This window comes from Strix uralensis, chromosome 2 (genome assembly GCF_047716275.1).
Source record: "Strix uralensis isolate ZFMK-TIS-50842 chromosome 2, bStrUra1, whole genome shotgun sequence".
Lineage (NCBI taxonomy): Eukaryota > Metazoa > Chordata > Aves > Strigiformes > Strigidae > Strix > Strix uralensis.
Genome location: NC_133973.1, coordinates 4,857,318 through 4,875,037, shown reverse-complemented (window position 1 = coordinate 4,875,037; position 17,720 = coordinate 4,857,318). Strand labels below are relative to the sequence as shown.

At 49.4% G+C, this 17,720-nt stretch overlaps 1 protein-coding gene across 1 annotated transcript in view; it reads left to right on the top strand.

Moving 5' to 3' along the window:
• The first annotated feature begins 2,370 nt into the window (after nt 1-2,370).
• The window catches only part of CASQ2 (calsequestrin 2), a 35,442-nt gene continuing 20,092 nt past the window's right edge, over nt 2,371-17,720 (top strand). Inside the window, exons 1-2 of the mRNA XM_074853222.1 lie at nt 2,371-3,017; nt 17,296-17,380. Coding sequence (XP_074709323.1) covers nt 2,784-3,017; nt 17,296-17,380 — 319 coding nt within the window. The 5' untranslated portion in view covers nt 2,371-2,783. The remainder of the gene's footprint in view (nt 3,018-17,295; nt 17,381-17,720) is intronic.

Sequence of the window (17,720 nt, the reverse complement as noted above, 5' to 3'; positions counted from 1 at the left end):
AACATCTGCTTTGACTAAGGCTCATTAGAATTAAGTGATTCAGGTGATTGAAGCAGTTGTTCAGATTTTGAGGAATTCATCCTGACTGTCTTCACGGGTTCATCCCTTTCTAAGTCAAACACACAAATCCTGGAAAGCACACAGGCATTTAAACTATTTCTGACTTAGTGAACAAATTATCTTGAATTTCAAATAGATGCAGCTAGAGCTAGAAGACTATGGAAGATGTCCACTGGATTTAGCACTAACAGTCCCACTGAGGATTTGAGTAGAGAGACAAAGGGATGGATGCTCTGGTGACCATGACATCCAGTGTCAATCGGCTGGAGGAATTCCCTTTGGAGCAGAGGTGAAGCCTAACAGTCACAGATCTTTGCTACTCATGCCACGGACAAATAAAATAGATGGGTCTGTGGTTAACGAAGCAACATTTTTGTGAATAAAAAGCCCTTTTGTTCCTTTTTTGATAGCATAAAGAGGAGAAAATGAAAATTGGATTATATCTATTTTTAGGCAGATTGAAAAGTTATTCAGACTAGAGAGAAAGAGCCTTAAAAATAGCTTGAGCGATATGAAAGTGGAGCAATTGCTGAACACCTACAAGAATAAAAGGAGGGCAGGACCCTGGAAAACCAATTCTGAAGTAGCTACGAACGTTTCGTTTTTACAGCCCTGTCCAATGTGCACCTGCTTTAAAACACACTCTGATGCCAGCAGAAGCCTACTCCTGCACCCCAAATCCATGGGGTCCTTCAAAGGCAATCAACCAGCCTGCTGTATTCCTGGTCATCCCACAAGCTTGGCTGTGCTTTTTACAGCCTCAACATTCAGCAAAAGCCTAACCACCATCCATTGTTACCCACAGTGACACAAGTCTGGCATCTCCTACTAAGAGCAATCAGGTTTGTCATATCTCCCTCTAGAAATGACCACCCTGAAGGGTGCCTCAGTAGGGAGTGAGTTTCTGAGGCTGTCTTGCTCTGGCTTCTATACAGATTCCTCAGATTTTGTCATTAGGACATGAAGTTGCAGGCAAATGTTGAATTTCTGAAAAAGCATGGCCAGAAACTAAGAGGAGGCTTTGGAAATAAGGTGGCCTCAGAAACAGTTACCCACAGAGTTTCAGTCAGTATGTCATGGGCTGTTCAGGTTGGAAGTGGAAGCTGAGGGGGACGCGTGCTCTTAAGTCACCCAGGAGATGGGTATAATTGTGAATTAATGCTCATCTTTTGCCCCAAACATTGAAATATCCCAGCCATACAATGGGAACAGCTGGTTGGGGACAGAGTTGCATGCACAAAAAAGGGACATCATCTCTTCCCCGGTGTGGATGGAGCAAGGCTGTGATGGAACAACATGCAAGAAGGAGGCCTGATAAGGCCACGTGTCTGCACATTACTTTGGCGGTGGGGGGAGACCCATGCCCCCCCCAAAACCCTCCTCTGCCAGCCCCTCAGCATGTCTTCTCCAGCAGATCTATGCTGGCCATGGCGCTGGCTTGCAGCCAGCTGGCCTGCCTCCACCTGCCTGCTGCTGCCAGCCATGGGGCAGCTGTGACACCCTGGTCAGGGGAGGGGAAGAGGTGAAAGACTGTGCCACCGCACCGTTCTCAGGCAACACAGCAAAGCGTCAGCTGGCGCTGAGCTCTTGGGGAAGGGGAACCGGTCAAGCGTTCCTGGGAAATGAAGAGGAAGGAATATGCAGGACTGCTTGCTGGGAAATGCAACAGGGTTGTGTGAAAAACCCCGCTCAGGGCCAGCAGGCAGGTCCCCTCGGCTGGGAGGCCAGCAGCAATGGTGGCATCTGTCCATCATCTTGAGGAGAGCTGCCCCAAGACACCAGCCTGGGCACGTGCCTCCAGCCCTTCATTCCCCCTAGTGTGGTAAGGTTTTAACCACTTCCCAGCAATGTATGGGGCTCGGTAACTGCTGTGGGCATGGGAGGTTGCAACGTAAACTGCCCTCTGCTTTGGGATTACAGGTGCAAGAGCCAGCAATTCTCTTGGTACCCCACAAGCAGAGAAGGTGCTTCAGAAAAGAGCTTGAATGTCAGCCGGCTCTGGCCGATGCCCCAGGCAGGAGGAGGAGGAGGGATTCCCACGAGTACTCACCTCCTTTGCTGCTGAGGAAACAGGACTTTTTCTCTAAGAATGCAGATGAGTCTCTGAAACTCTTTAACCTCAGATCTGTTATCCAAAGCCTAATCACTGTGATGCCCAAGGGGTTACAAAGAGAGATACCCTTATTAGAAAATGCAGTAAATACCTTCTATTTTTGTTAAGCCCTAGTAGGGCAGGCTGTGCCTTGGTTCTTTATAAAAGTGAAGTCTGTCCCTTTGCAAACCCTCCCTGCATATTCCCAGCATTGACATCTTCCACTCCCTCCCTCTTGCTCACTCGCTCTCTCTCAGATGATGCAGAGTGCCAGCAAGTCCCTCAATGGTGTCATATCTGTCCTTTTTATTCATTGCAGGGTTTATTTTTAGCCTGAAACAACTGCTTCCTAAAAATGGAGTTCCTAATGACACGGGAGCTGGACACAGCTATGTAAGGTATCCAGGGCTTGGCCTGACAGCTTCTCCTGTCTGTCTCTTTGTTGTGAGCCCAGGACAGCAAAGTTTGCTGCTCCCCACAAGCCTTGCAGCGTTTGGGCTGATCACTAGGAAGGCAGAAGAAAGAGAAACTTGGTTCGAACTTCACCTGGAGCCTTTGGTCTCCCCCTCTTCCCAAATTAAGAAGGAGGAAGACGTTTACCCGTCCTCCGCTGCACTCCAAGGGCTTCCCTATGAAGGCGACTTGCTGGATCCTGGCAGGTTTTTACCTGTTTTTCTGCTGCAAGGCAGAAGAGGGACTGAACTTCCCCACTTATGATGGAAAAGACCGAGTGATCGACCTGAACGAGAAGAACTACAAGCAGGCCCTGAAGAAGTATGACATGCTCTGCCTGCTCTTCCACGAGCCCGTGAGCTCTGACAAGGTGTCCCAGAAGCAGTTCCAGATGACAGAGATGGTCCTGGAGGTAAGCATCACTGCATGTCCCTCCTGGGGTCAATACCACAGCATTGTTTGGAACCGTGGAGAGGAGCCACAGGACAGGACAGTCAAAGGGTCTTGTGCAGGGGAGGGTTGAGCATCCAAAAGTTTAGGTTTGTTTACTTGCATCTGAGTTAATCCTGAGTTTTGCGAAGCCCAGGAAAAAGCCTCTTTTGTGTTCTTCTGAGTTGTTTGCTGGGAAATAGTCTTTCTGGATTGTGCGTCAGAAACCCAGGCAATAACAAGTAACCTTGCAAACCTCAGCAACGTGAACTCGGCTCAGCTTGTTCCCAAATGTCAGCACAGACCTGAGTCCGTAGCTTGAAATTTTTAGATCCTGTCTCATTCTGTGCAAGCCAGTATCCTCCTGGTATTCTGGATTCAGTCCCATTTTCTGTCCCACTAGGAGTAATCAGCCAAGAAGCCTCACCAAACTGTGCTGTAAACGGGTGTCCTAGCTCCCCATCTCAAAAGCTCCCCACTGGTGCAGCATTAAATCCCTTTTTGTTTTTCTGACACTTGGTTGCCTGCTTGGAATCAGTCTGTAGGCGCTTATTAATGCAACCATTCACTTCTGCGCTGGAAAAAAAAGTGTTGTTAATTCTTCGGTGAAAGAATGATTAATTAATCCTCAGTGAAATAAATCATGGTAAAAATTGCAAAGTAGATTCATAGCATTCTTTCTTGTAGTGTAGCTGTAATCTTGGGAATCATAGAGCTGCAAGCCTGGATTGTTAGGTGCTTATTTCCTACCAGGGGCTTAGAAATATGGCCTCTGAACTAAAAGACACATTTGGAAAGAAAGTAAGAATTGCAGAAGAAACACATAAACTCTATTTATCACGTCCAGAGAGAAAATGCATTGCACCCCTAGGAGTATAGCAAATGCGAATTAGAAAATACATTTGCTGAGGGTTAGGACATGAAAAAGTCCAATGTCAAGTTCAAAGTCTACTGATGTCCTCAGCAAGCCTGACAGCAAGAAAAATTCAAAAGCTAACCAGATTTTACTCACCTGTCTGGAAACAGTTGCATGCTCCAGGTGAGCAGTAAAGAAAAGAAAAAATAACGCTGGAACTCCAGTTGAAATGTTGATGGTTGGTAGTATAATTGCACCGTTATTTAATAGGATAGCTATTTCATACTCAATAGATGGCAAGTGGTTGCTAAATATGTATTTATAGAAATCTGACAGAAGCACGTATCTGATGTGTACTATCAGTTTTAGTCCCCATGACATCTATACCCATGTTAACAATCAGCTGTATCAAGGGTGCAATGGCTCCAACAGAGTCTGGCTTAAAGCTTTTATTTTTCAGTGTTTGATTCAGCAGTGAGAACATTAGCTTAGGACTCTGGTGATTTGGTTTCCAATTGCCTCTCTGCCATGGACTTCTTGTGTGACCTTGGGCAAGAGATTGAGGATTAGATCTGCAGCAGACTTTACATAATTGTAGTGTTCCAGTCTGCTAATGCTCAGCTACCGACTAACCATGCCACGCAGCAACCAGCACTTGTGGCTTTGACCTCAAAATTTCCTGAGCACTTGCAATGCTGATTCAGTGCATGTCTTGAAGTTTCACAGTCCCCGCCCTGGACTGGGAACTGCAGCAGCAGCAATCTGACAGCCCAAGCACAAGAGCAATCTGCAGACTGAGCGCTCCTTTGCCTCTGTCACCTGAGGGAATCAGACAGGGAGAGGGTCTTAGAAGGCAACAGAGGAGACAGGATGTCTCTTATCCTGCGTAGGACACAGCCCAGCAAGGTACTCCCAGTTTCTATACTAACTCAACCATGGCAGCACTCATAAAAGGAGTGGGCAAGACAGGTTGTAATCTGCTCCCTCTTGTGACAGCATTTACCTCCCTCACCTCAAACCATAATGTGTTGTGCTGTGGGGGTCACTCTTACTATCCCCTGCCAGAGCTCATCCAGCTGTGGGACTTCACCATGTGTTCACCAGGTCAGGGAGAAGGAAAGAAATGTCTGCAGTGGCTCCACGGCTGAGGTGTGTAACCATTCACCCAGGAGATGAACAGCCTGGGATCAGTCTCCCTGGAGGCAGTCAGCAGCTGAACCCAGCTCTCTTGTAATTTGAGCAAGTACTCGGAGTAGTGAGCTGCTGGGTAAGCACAGGAGCAGTGACAGAGCCTCTCCTTCCAGCCAAACCTGGGAAAAGTTCACTCAGGAAAGCTTCATGTATCTAATTTCAGTAGAAGGTTCAGGGCTCTGAGTGCTGAAGGTCCTTTACGCCTGAAATAAGGTATCCAAGAGGCAAACACTCCAGTCCTCGCTATTCCCTGCCAGCCAGCCGGGGGGGTTCCTGGCATAGGGTGCTGCCTGTGGTAGGATGCTTTTCTGGAGCACCTCATGTTTTTCCATCTTACTGTCCTGAGAATTCACCTGCTGAATCACAAGATGTGCTGCTTCCACAGCCTGGAAAACATGTCCTTAGCCGTATAATAGCACTGGTCTCCATCATTAGGAATAATAGGGAGCCTTCATCCAAAACAGAGGCAGGTGTGGAGCTAAGCAAAGGTCTGAGCTGGGTGGTTAAGGGTTGTTACGTCCTACTGCCTGATGAACATGAGTGTGTGCACATGGGAGGGAATGGACTTGATGGATGTTAAGTCCAGAAAACCCCCAAAGAATCCACCCTTCCTGTTTCTTCCACATGTACCTTATAAGAAATGTATAATTCCGAAGACCTAGAAAAGTATCTTAGACACCAAGAAAAGAACAGGAGCGATCCAGTGCCCAGGTTTCTGCAAATTTACCAGGAGAAACTCAGAGATATGCCCAGGTAGTATAGAAGATAGGGTGGCATGTTGCTGAAGCAAGCAAAAATCCCAGCAGTACAAACCAGTTCCTTCTTGACTCCAGATCCAGCCAACAGTTTAGGCTTCAGCACATGAAAAAATCCACAGCTACAAAGCACCCAGAAAGGGCAAGATGAGTGTAGACAAACTCTCCTGTGACCCAGAAATAAATTGTCCATTGAGCTCACATGGCAACATTTTCTTCTTTCAGGGCACTTCAGTCCTTGCTCTTCCCTTCCAAGTCCTTGCTCTTCGTAAAACTTACATTAACTTTATTATGCTAACAGCCCTGCCTCTGGAAAATTTGGCCAATAGCTAGGAAAATTATTAGGGGAAGCAGCTAACAAACAGACCTGGGGGGAGAGAGAAGAGAATCACACAGATCTCATATCCTTAGGAAATCAAGCTGCAAACCTGACGGCACATGAGTAAAGTTAAGCACATATTTAAGGACTTTACCAAACCATAACTACAAACAGCAGCCTGAGGAGAAAGATATAATAGGAAAAATTTCCTTCTCAGGACAAAAGCCCAGTGTGCAGGACTGACTGGCGCTGTCAAAGCACACCAGCTATCACCAGACAAGGGATGCCATAGTTACGCTGATATTACAGTGGGACAGCACATGGGGTCTTCATCTCCCTGCATCCAGGCGTGCTGGGAACTGTCACCAGATTGCCACACAGCCCAGGGTCCCTTTCCAGTTTAGAAAGGGAATGAAGGTGAAGACCGTCATGGAGCAGCCCTGACAGCTCCTGCCACCTACACTGCTGGGTGCTACCTGGGGAGGACAAGGTGTGGGGACAACTCCTCTGGGAGCAACAGCAGGTTCTTTGGGCCATCCTTTGTGCATGGCAATCGCTCCAAGGATGGCAGTGGTCAGGATGGGAAAGCTGGGGCTGTTGGGTTAGTCTGTCAGGAAAATAGTCAAAGCAAGGATTGGAGATGCAGCTGCCTACTGTTTTCTCACTAGGGTGGAAAAGGATTGGAGAAGTATTGTTATAAGACAACCCAGGGCAAAGACAGTGTGAGCACAGGCTATTTCACAGCTCTGGCTCTTGACCTTTGCTTGCCTTTCTCCTATGACTCTGCTCTGCACCACTGACTACTGAAAAGCACCTGCAGCTTGAGTGGGGAAAAGCCTCTGTACGGGGCAATGCAGAGGTTGAACCCAGCAGTCCTGGAGCTATCAGTAACTGCTCCTACTCTGTGGCGATGTTTACAAGAGCCCTGCAAGCCCTGCATGCCCTGTGAGTTGAGCACAGTGAAGAAACAGATGAAACAGCCAGGCACAAGGCTTCACAATAAGTATTTAACAGACAAGTAAGAAAAAAACCTAGTTGCCCTAAAAGGTCTCAGCTTTAATGAAGAAGGAGCAAAAGAGGAAAAGACCAAAGCAGTGAAGCTGAGAAATATCTGTTCTGCTTTTCTTCTCCTCTGTAACTCCTGTACCATTTTTTTTCCTGTCTTATACCACCACTTCTCAGACCTTCTTCCCTCTCCCTCTCATCTCTCAATCTCCTAAATACTGGGATAGTTTCCAGTGGGCCAGCCCTTGTCTCTAGGAATCATGTAGCAAGAATAATGAGCAATGGGGTTAGGGGCTTTCCTTTTGCACTTGAGAAGCTCTCTCCAGCAGCTGAGGTTGTCTCACTACCATAGCAGGCTGCCTGCAATGCAAACCATCGTCTCCATTACCATCTCCTCTGCTGAAACTCACTCAGTCTGGCTCCCCTGTCATTCTTAGTGGTGTGCATGTGTAATATCCTTAACAAAAAGAGGTTCATCAAGCCCAGATATTTTAGGCCCTTCAATGCTGCAGTGTCTCTGGGCTGAAAATTCGTGGAGAACTGCCCTAGCACAAACCAGTCTGATTAGAGGTAAAAGAAAAGGGACATGGTACTCCCCTTTCCAGATGAGGTCTAGGATCAGCCTGGCCTCTAGCAATAAATGGCAGAACAAAGTGAAACTCCTTAACCTAATTGCCCAATTAACATAAGGGAAAATTTCTCCTACAAACCTGGGAATATGAGTCCACGAGATTACAGAATCACAGAATCATCTCGGTTGGAAAAGACCTTGAAGATCATCCAGTACAACCATTAACCCCACACTGACCTTTCTCAACTCCACCAGATCCCTCAGCGCTATGTCAACCCTATGTCAACCCCGTTATGTCCACATTGCATGAGATCCTCCCAGTGCCCAACCACAGTCAGTAGCTACCTGTGGTGTGAGAGGGAAAGAGATTTTGAAACCAGTAAAAGGCGAGGGTTAAACTGGGTGTAAGGTCTACCTCCAGTTCACTTCAGTGCAAGGATTTATTTTCAAGTGTTAAAACTACTGCAGCTTCCAGCACAGGATGGAAAAACTGGTGCAGGATCAGCTGATTTGGGGGCAGTTCCACCTACATGGTCTTGAAATCTCTTCAGAGCAGATGGTTCCCATGAGAGTTCAGAGCCATGTAATATATAGCAAGAAGTCCTTCTCTGCTTCTGATGCAACACAGAAAAAAGGTTTACAAGTTCATGTCTGTGTAGTTTAACCCAGAAATTCATAAGAACCAGGATATGAGATTCTAGTTTACCCCCATCTCTAAGTAGAGTATAAATATAAAACCAAGCCCTTCCTTTAAGCACTCTTCTCTCTTCATTTCACAGACTCAGATTTCAGTCTTTTTCTTTGAAAATGGACATGTTCATGAGACAGGGTCTCAACACAGTTTCCCAGGCTGGGTAGACACGTTATACAAGACATGTTCACTGAGTGTCACAGAAACTGTTGGGTCTCTGGGTCCCTACAGAACAAGTCCTCAAGGTGAGAGACAAGGCACACCTGGCTGGATAGGTATGTGCAGAAGCCTACAGTGCAAGTGCCTTGTACATACCTGTAAGAAAAGAAGAGGTTTGGTTTCCATGGCTACTAAAGCAGTGGCTTCCACTACGGATAAGTTAATGCAAAAATAAGGAAGGAAGGGAAAGAAAAGAAAAAACTGTGCACTGATTACTTTGCCCTTTGAGACCATGTAAGTAGGTCTCAATTCATCAACAGCCAGCAGAGCACTGATTTTTAGCGGTAGCACCTAGGAGGATGTCACTCACTGACATGCCAGTCACAAAAACAAGTTACAGAGAGCTCCCCGTTTCGCAAATGGGCACATCGACATCCAGGGATGGGTGTGTGATTTTGTCTTTCTGTATAACAGTGGCAGAAACAATTTCCAAGGCTGATTTGCCTGTTATCGCCCAGTTTCTTTCTCTGAAATCCCTCTGTCAGTTCCCAGCAGTGAGTTTAGACTGGCTGCATGAGCAGCATCTAGCATAAGATCTTGCTTTCAATGCCATACTGCTCCTTGAAAGGCAACTTTCTCAGCTGCTGAAGTATGACCGGAGAGAGGTGTACTGACAGCAGTTCTCAGAGCAGAGACTAGCTGTAATCCCAGGATCTAAAGAAAATCAAGCTGGTTTCATCCAGAGACCCAACTTTTATGCAGATGTCACCTGGAGACATGGTAGACTCCTGTGAGCTTGGGTTCGCTTGCTGACACAGTGCAAGGCCAAGTCTGCTTAGGCTTTGCAGGCTTTCTTGGCCCTGAAGTGAGGAGGTCTTCTCACTGTCCAGCTGTTGCCGACAACCTCTGTAGGTGCCATGCAAGACCTTAAGCATCACAGAGACTCCTGTGTCACTCTTCCTTTTGGAAATGCAGTTAGGGAAAAACATTGAAAAGCCCATTCTCTTAGGTCTTGGCCATCCTGCCATGCTAGTCAGCTTCCCAAAAAAGTGCCAGCAAGGGTTCCCAGTGCCTTCCTGCTGCGCTGGTTCCCGGGAGGCAGAGTCTCACTCTTGTATAATGAGGTGCCTTTGCCCCATCCTGAGTGGGTGGCCTCAAAAGGACTAGATTGAGCTCACACTCGCCTACTCAGTGGACACGTGAGGTGTTTATAGTTATCATGTCACGTTCTCCGCCCCATACCTTGACATTTCTCAGGAGCCTGCCAGTGGGCTGGGGCAGCTGTTGCTCTGTGAGGCAGACAGGGTATGGTGGACCTCACCATGCTCGCCTACCGTGACCTTACTTCAGAGCTTGGTCTGCCAGTGCCCTTCATCTAAAAGCAAACTAATCAAAGCCTGTGACTGCTCTTCCTTCATTCCTGAGCTTCTTTTGTGGGGAGAATGGAAAGGGGATACGATAATTCTCTTTAAACACCCAAGAGGGAGGAGAGCTATTTAAGCATAAAGCCTAAGGACAAATGGGTTATGAATAAACCCAGTCTGGAAACTAGGAAGTCCCTAATCACCAGAGGAGGAAGACGTCAAGGGGAGAACAGCCCAATGAGTTTTAAATGGACATTGACAAGGTTGTGACAGAGATTGAATGACATGGGCCCGGGTTTGATGACCAAAGATGTCCTTTTGCAGCCTCTGTCCCTAAATAACAGGCACCCAGGCAAGGAATCCACAGCCTAGGAAAGAAGTGACTTAGCAAGGTCCAAGTTCTCCTTTTTTATTTTCTTTTGCACATTGGGATTTGCCTACATACATGAGACAAAACCTTGCCCGAGGAAATAGAACGAGCAGCGATGGCAAAGAACTCGATTCCTGGGGGGGGCCACAGAGCAGGCGTTCGCCCCTCCCCGCCCCAGTGCCCCGGGACGGCCAGCACTCCCTCCTAAGCAGTGCTGATGGTGCTCATTCCTCTCTGGCATAGCTTTGGTGAAGGCCAGCTGCCGTACATGATATGTCCTTTTTCTGGGAACCCTGTCTGGCCCTGGCAGGAGACGGACTGCTGTCAGCTAGTGGATCTGTGACACCTTGAACCCTGCGCAAAGGGGGCTGTGTATTTTTAAAGCTTTCCTCAGTTATTTCTCTCTGCTCACTCCTTGGGTAAAAGGCCTTTCTTGTCTCAAGGACTCCTCGCTTCCCCCATGGCCCACCCTCACTTACCCTTCTCATGGATGCAGGGTGGGATCTCCCAGCTCTTGCCTGCAACATCCTGGACTCTCCGGGGTTTCAGAGGCACTCACTCACACCCACTTGGTCAGAAACTCGAGAAATGTGGCTTGTCCTGGGAGCTGGAGGCGTAGGAATGACATGGGCAATGGTCTGCGGAGGTGAACAGGCTGAATATCAAGCATGCTTCCCTCCTCCAGAACCTACTGAAAGGAGCCAGCTTGTGCAGTGCATGGGCTTCACGGCAGCATCCAGCCTTCAGTTTCAAAGCAGCCTCTCTGCAGCCAAAAAGACAACAAGGCAGCGATGGCCTCACTTTTGTGAAGGACAGCCTCCAGATTGCGCCTCTGGTCTCTGTTTTGTCGAAGGGGAGATTAGCAGGGTGGCCCCCGGGCACCATCCCAGACCCCACAACCTGGGTCAGCACATGCATGCACGCACGCACGGGCTGTCCTCGGCGTGCAAGCTGCCCAGCTGAGTTGGCAAAACATCTGTGATGCGATGCCAGCGAGGACTGGCCAGGAGCAGTGGCAGGTGGCCCCGGCACCCATGGGTGCTCAGTGGCACGGGGATCAGCCCCGGTTAACGCACGGCTGGGGAGGGAGGCTGCGCTTTGGCTTACAGCTCGCTAAAATTAGGGATGCCCAGTGCAGATAAAAATACAGCCCTAACTATGCAAAACCTTTAGGGAGGCCGCCAAAGAGCACATCGTATGCCTGACTGGGCTGAGTGGCTGCATGGCAACTGAGGGCCCAGGGTGGCGTTCTTGGAGTGTTACCTGTGAAAGCCACCTCCACGGGAGTGACCTTTGGGTGTTCCATATTTGGGGACTTGCCTTTTAGTCTGAGGAGCAGCAACCCCGTGGGAGGACAGAATCAGCCATAAACAGCCTCTTCGGGCAGTTCAGGTGGTGGAAAAGGGCAGGAAGGTAGGACCAACATGCTCTCCCATGGGCCCCGCTGCCAGCAGTGTGGCTTCTCTAGTGGCAGCTACTCAGAAGGCTTCTGCCCCTTCTCTGATCACGAGACTTCAGGACCCCTAATTCACCAACCTGAATTATGCAACAACCTGAAACATTACTAGTGGGGTATGTAAGGGGATGCTAGAGGAGACAGCACAGAATTAAGGACACATAACCCCCCTCTGCTCTCCAACAAACTGCCCACCAGCTCAAACAACAGAGAAGCCATCCGTAAAGGCACGAGTCCTGCATAAGGATTCAAAGCTTTTGGGGAAATACCCTAGACTTTTGTCATGTCCTCCTGCTGTTTCTGAAAATACAAACAGAATCACAGAATCATCTAGGTTGGAAGATCCTCCAGTCCAACCATTAACCTCACACTGACCGTTCTCAACTCCACCAGATCCCTCAGCGCTGGGTCAACCCGACTCTTCAACCCCTCCAGGGATGGGGACTCCCCCCCTGCCCTGGGCAGCCCATTCCAACGCCCAACAACCCCTTCTGCAAAGAAATACTTCCTAAGAGCCAGTCTAACCCTGCCCTGGCACAGCTTGAGGCCATTCCCTCTTGTCCTATCGCTTTTTCCTTGGTTCAGGAGACTCATCCCCCCTCTCTGCACCCTCCTTTCAGGGAGTTGTAGAGGGTGATGAGGTCTCCCCTCAGCCTCCTCTTCTCCAGACTAAACCCCCCCAGTTCCCTCAGCCGCTCCCCATCAGACCTGTGCTCCAGACCCTGCACCAGCTCCGTTGCCCTTCTCTGGACACGCTCGAGTCATTCAATGTCCTTTTTGTAGTGAGGGGCCAACCTAACATTTTGGGATATAAAATTATCATTATTACATCAAACAGGTTCTGACCATCAGCATAAACTTCATCTTTAAAGAGAGTAGGAGAGAAACTTCGGAGAAGTATAGATTGCTTGAGGGATGTTCTCTCATCATCTCCTGTTGCTCTTGTCCTTGCATTGCTTGAGTTTTGTTCTTCCACTGTTGCCAGCTAGGGAAACAGAAAGCTCCCCATGCTTAAGAGAAGTTTACTCATGATGGCTCTCACAGAGCCCCAGATGTCCCCAGCACCCTGCCTCCCAGCCTGAGCGACTGGGGAAGATGAGCCTTACTGTCTGTGGGAGCTCCAGGCAGGTGCTAGAGAAGTGGGAAGAAAATCCAGGCCAGAAAGCCATAATGTCACTCCACAATGAAAATTGACCATGCTGAGATGCCCACCCCTCCCACTCCTATTTGAAACCCTCTCTGCTGGATTTTGTCTGCCATTTAGCAGCAAAACTGACACCAAATGCAAGATTTGGCACAGTCAGTGTTGTCTGCAGCTGGAATAGGAGCATGGTCAGGCAGCCGTTGACACTTCTGCTGCTCTGTAACCTATAGGATTTCAGAATGACCCCATGGGACTTCTTAAATCTCCCAAAAGCTTCCCAGCATCACACCTAGGTTCAGATAGGTGTAGTAGGTGTGAAGCTAAGATGGTCTGGCAGGGAGTTGTTTCTTTCCATCCCCATTATTCAGATTGCCTGTAACTGTTGACACCATTCAAGATGAGGTGGTGCTTGCTTACTTGGTGGTACTCAAGCTTCGCTTTGGGCTGGCACCTCTCACACATCCCAGAGGGCCAAGTGCTACCTCACACTTACCCAAATTCAAGTACAGCTGTTACCTGAGGGGAGTGGGAGAAAGGAGGAGTGCTCCCAAACTCACAGCGCCTTTTCCCAAGACTGCACAGGACACAGCTTGTGATCCTGTGGCTAGAAAGTGTGCCTTGCAAAGGCTCCATGCACATGAAAGGAAGGCTGCAAAATGCATGTGGGATATGAGCTTACAAGCTACTGGGATCTTTGTTCATGCTCTAGGCAGCTCTGTCTGCCCAAAGCTCCAGCTATACCTCAGGGACTGCATGACCAGTTAGGTCCAGTTCTTCCAGGGCAGTTTCTCCCCTCCATCTCCCCATGCAGCTGTTGAAGCTAAATTATTCGCTATAGAGGCTGACACAAAGGCAAGGGCTCTGGCTGGCCAAGTCTTCAAGAGATATGAATTTAAAGGGAGGAGGAGGAGGGGCTGTGTTCTTACATTACAGCCACCTCTGTCCCAAGGTCCTGAGCCAAGAGGACTGTGAAGATTAGAAACATTATCTGCATTCAAATCCCACTAGCTTTATGGAATCAGAAAATACTGTAAGGGGATATATAAATGCATGATACTGTAATGAGCAGGGGGCAACTAGCCAAGCTGCTGTGCCTCTGACATACTCTATATTTTGCTGCCTTATGGGGTTCAAATGTAGCCGTGGGAATACATCCTCACCTAAGCACTGGTCAGACTCCCCTGCTGTAGTGGAAAAGAGGGAAAGCAAGAGCAGGAGCAATGCCTACCCCCTGCACCCCCTGAAAAAGCCACCATAAGTACTGACACCCTGCAAAGGTCTCCTGCCTCCAGACACTGCCACAGTGGAAACAGTTCCTGGGCGTCTCATGTTGCATAAAGATTTCCCTGGTGCAAGAGCCCAGTGCTCAGTGGATGGGCACAGGCTGTACCGCTCACCTCATTATCTCATTAGCATGAAAGTCCCAGTGAAGGAGGCAGGCTGCCCACTTAGCTCCCAGCTCCGTCCCCACAGGCGCGCACGCTCACCCGGTACATACGCGTTCTCCGATATACACACACTGTTGCACAGCTCTTGGGACGAGCCTTTTCAGAGGAACATCTCCAAACACTCGTACCCACGATACATACACCTCCTAGAGATAGTCTCGCTAGACACAGTCACACACACCAGCAGGCACACCTCCACCATTACTGTGACCTTTTTTGCCTCCCAAGCCCTAACGAAGTGCACACTCTCACAGTCTCACACAAAGAGGCTTTCATCCCATCACCCACATTTTCTTGACATGTTTACTCTTTCCCAGCAAGCTCCCATGCTCACAGCTACACGGCTGCACACACACCCCTCCAAAGAGCTACCTTGAGTATGCTGCATGCTGACATACAGTACTCCTGATCAATGCCTCTTTTGCAAACATCCCCGCTCACGCCCAACCACTTGTCTGTAGCAGGTGTTGCAGCTTTTACGCACATTTCTGAGCTCCTTCAAACACCCCCAAGAAACCCTAACCATCTCCTGTGTGCAGGAGTCAAGAACTATTGGACTTAAACTGCCTTGACTTTGTCTGGCACATGGCTAACATAGCTGTAGGTAAGTAGCTAGGTCAAGCATGGACTGGACATGACTGAAAAGTCTTCTTCCCTTGGGCTTTCTGTGTTTTACCTCTGGTCACAGTGCAGCCAGAGCCTCAAGCATTGACTTTGAGGTACCTCTTGCTGGTCTACACAACTACCAACAAGCAGGGACATGCTGAGAATGTCCCCAAAAGCTGATGAGCCTACAGGCTCCATCCCTTTGTCCAGTAAAGGCAGATTCCCATAATGGGGAACAGAAAACAGCTTCTTCTCACCTTTACCCACTTAGAGATGTCTAGGGAGCTCACAAGAGGTGTCCATGTCTCCCTGCATTATTGGGTACCAGCTGCTCTCACGTGCTCTGATGTGAATGGCCGTGGCCTGAGCCAGGAGATGGGGTGCCAAGATGGGATGCCAAACTGGTCAGACCAGTGTTCAAATGCCTTATCAATGGATGTGCAAACACGGACCAGTGCTCTGCCCTGTTCAGGCAACATCCATTGTAAGAACAAGCCCTGAACATGCAGCTTCACCTTTATTTCAAAACACTGGCAGAGCACAAGGAAAGAGCAGTGAGACGGCCTGTTTCCTGCATAAAATGAGCACCCCTTTTGCCTCACATGGTGGCATTTCCCCCTAAAGACAACACGCCAGATAGCTGCAGGGGGATCAAGGTTGCAGTGATGCTGTGGTGGTTGGTGGAGAATATGTCCTTCTGGAGGGCTTTGTGACAGGCCTGGGGACATGTATTTGGTGGAAGGGAGAAGACAACCACGTTCTCTGTCGCTCTGCTTGGCCCAAGCAAGGTCTCTGAGCCCTGCTCACCAAGGTGTCCGCTGTTGTCCCCCAGGATTTTGGGGAAGGTCTGGGCACTGCCAGCATGGGGAACTGGCTGGCCTCATAACACCCCAGTGCACAGGCATGGGGGCTGCCTCATGGCTTTTGCTCCCCAATGCCTTTAATCACCGCTTGCTCTCACAGCGGACGGGTGCAGGCGAAGGCTATTTATAACAGGGGAGCCAAGGGGCCGTGTGGCCGTGGGGGCAGGGCTGCTGGGTGACATTCAAACTGGCTTTGAGGCTGGGGGAGGGTGCCAAAATGGGTCCTGGGGGAGGGTGTTCCTCATAAATCAGCCTGCCATGTCTCTGGCCACGGCTTTTCTTCTGCCCCCCTCCAGCCTCCCACCGCCAAGCGCAGGCAGCTGTGTCCTAATAGGGACATTCCTGTCCTGGAGGCCCCCTGCCCCTTGTCCCCATCGGCCCCCCACCATCTGGCAGGGTTGGGACAGGGGACAGCGAGAAGACCATCAGCATCAGAGGCATTTGTGGAGCAGGGAGGGAGAGGGAGGAGGAGAAGGCTCTTACAGCTCCTTGGTGGTCTCAGAGCATCATTACTGCCTTGTAGGGTCTCTGGCGTGCTTGTGGTGGGCCTAAGTCAGTCATCTGGTGGTAAGGGGGCTCATTTCCCAGGATCACTGCATTGCTACGGAGCCCATCTGGAATTCACAGGGTCTCACACGGGGCCGATCCCACCACAGGGCACTTGCAGAACGTCTCTCCTTTCATCACATATCTATTTTCACAAAACAGGCAGGAACTTGATATCTTCAGGAGGCCCCTTCGTCAAAAATGGTGGGAACAGGAGGCAGTGGTTTTCCAAAGCTTCAAGGAAGCAAACATGAGGGTGCCTGTTTCTTTAGGAAAAAGAAGGGGCCAGGAACTGCCAGTTGGCTGAAGCCTGGACAGGAGACATGACAAAGCATTTCACAGGAGAAGGGACTGCTTTTGCAAAGTCCCTCTGCTTTATTTTGCTGGGAGTCTGCTTTGGCCACCCCATGACATGTATGAAGGAAACATGATGCTGCAGTGCCCTGCGTCTCCTCCAGTTTGCAGTCACTGCTGCCTGGCACCAAGCACTTCGAGAGTTAAGATGTCCATGGTGCCCACATGTCATGCTCCCCCACAGGAGGGCATCGAGGCACAACAGAGGAGACAGATTTTGTGTCAGTGGCACTTTCTCCCAGCCATGCCTACTGCTTTGGTGTCCCCAATTCGGTCGGGAGCCCTCTCCCTATGCCTGAGTGTCAAACAGCAGTTAACAGCATGTGGTATTGCCAGCACACTTGGTGCTGCGACACAGTGGGAAGAAACCCAACCCTTGTGACCTCCAGGCAACGTTATCTCAGCAGGCAGGCAGCATGTGATGCATCCCACCCGTTGGTACTGTCCGAAAGCAGAATATGGGTCACTTGTGTCTGTCGTGCCCCACTATCAGGGCAGGATGTCCTTTAGCTACCCTGTGGTGTTAATGTCACTAACATTAGGCTCTCTGGTTCCTCCCACAGCTGGCAGCTCAGGTCCTGGAGCCCAGGAGCATCGGCTTCGGGATGGTTGACTCCAAGAAGGATGCCAAACTTGCCAAAAAGTTAGGTGAGTCCCGTGTCTGATATCTCTGGAATAGCTTGGAGAGAGTGTGGGAGTGATGCCCAACAGCCAGCACCACAAAGGACAGCCAAATCCTTGTCATCAGGATGGGGAAGGTGATGGTGGCAGTTGCACACTGACCACCTGCCCACCCCAACATGGGCAGGATCAAGTGGGGGTTGGGGGGCAAGGATGAGCAAGATGAGCTGACATCCTTCCAGCAAAAATCTTCCTGGCTGAGAGTGTCAAAACAAAACCAAACCAAGTGAAAAATAAAGCAAACTCACTCCATAGTGATGAGAGGGTAGAAGATCACAGCTTGCTGAGCAGAAACTGTAACTAGGTG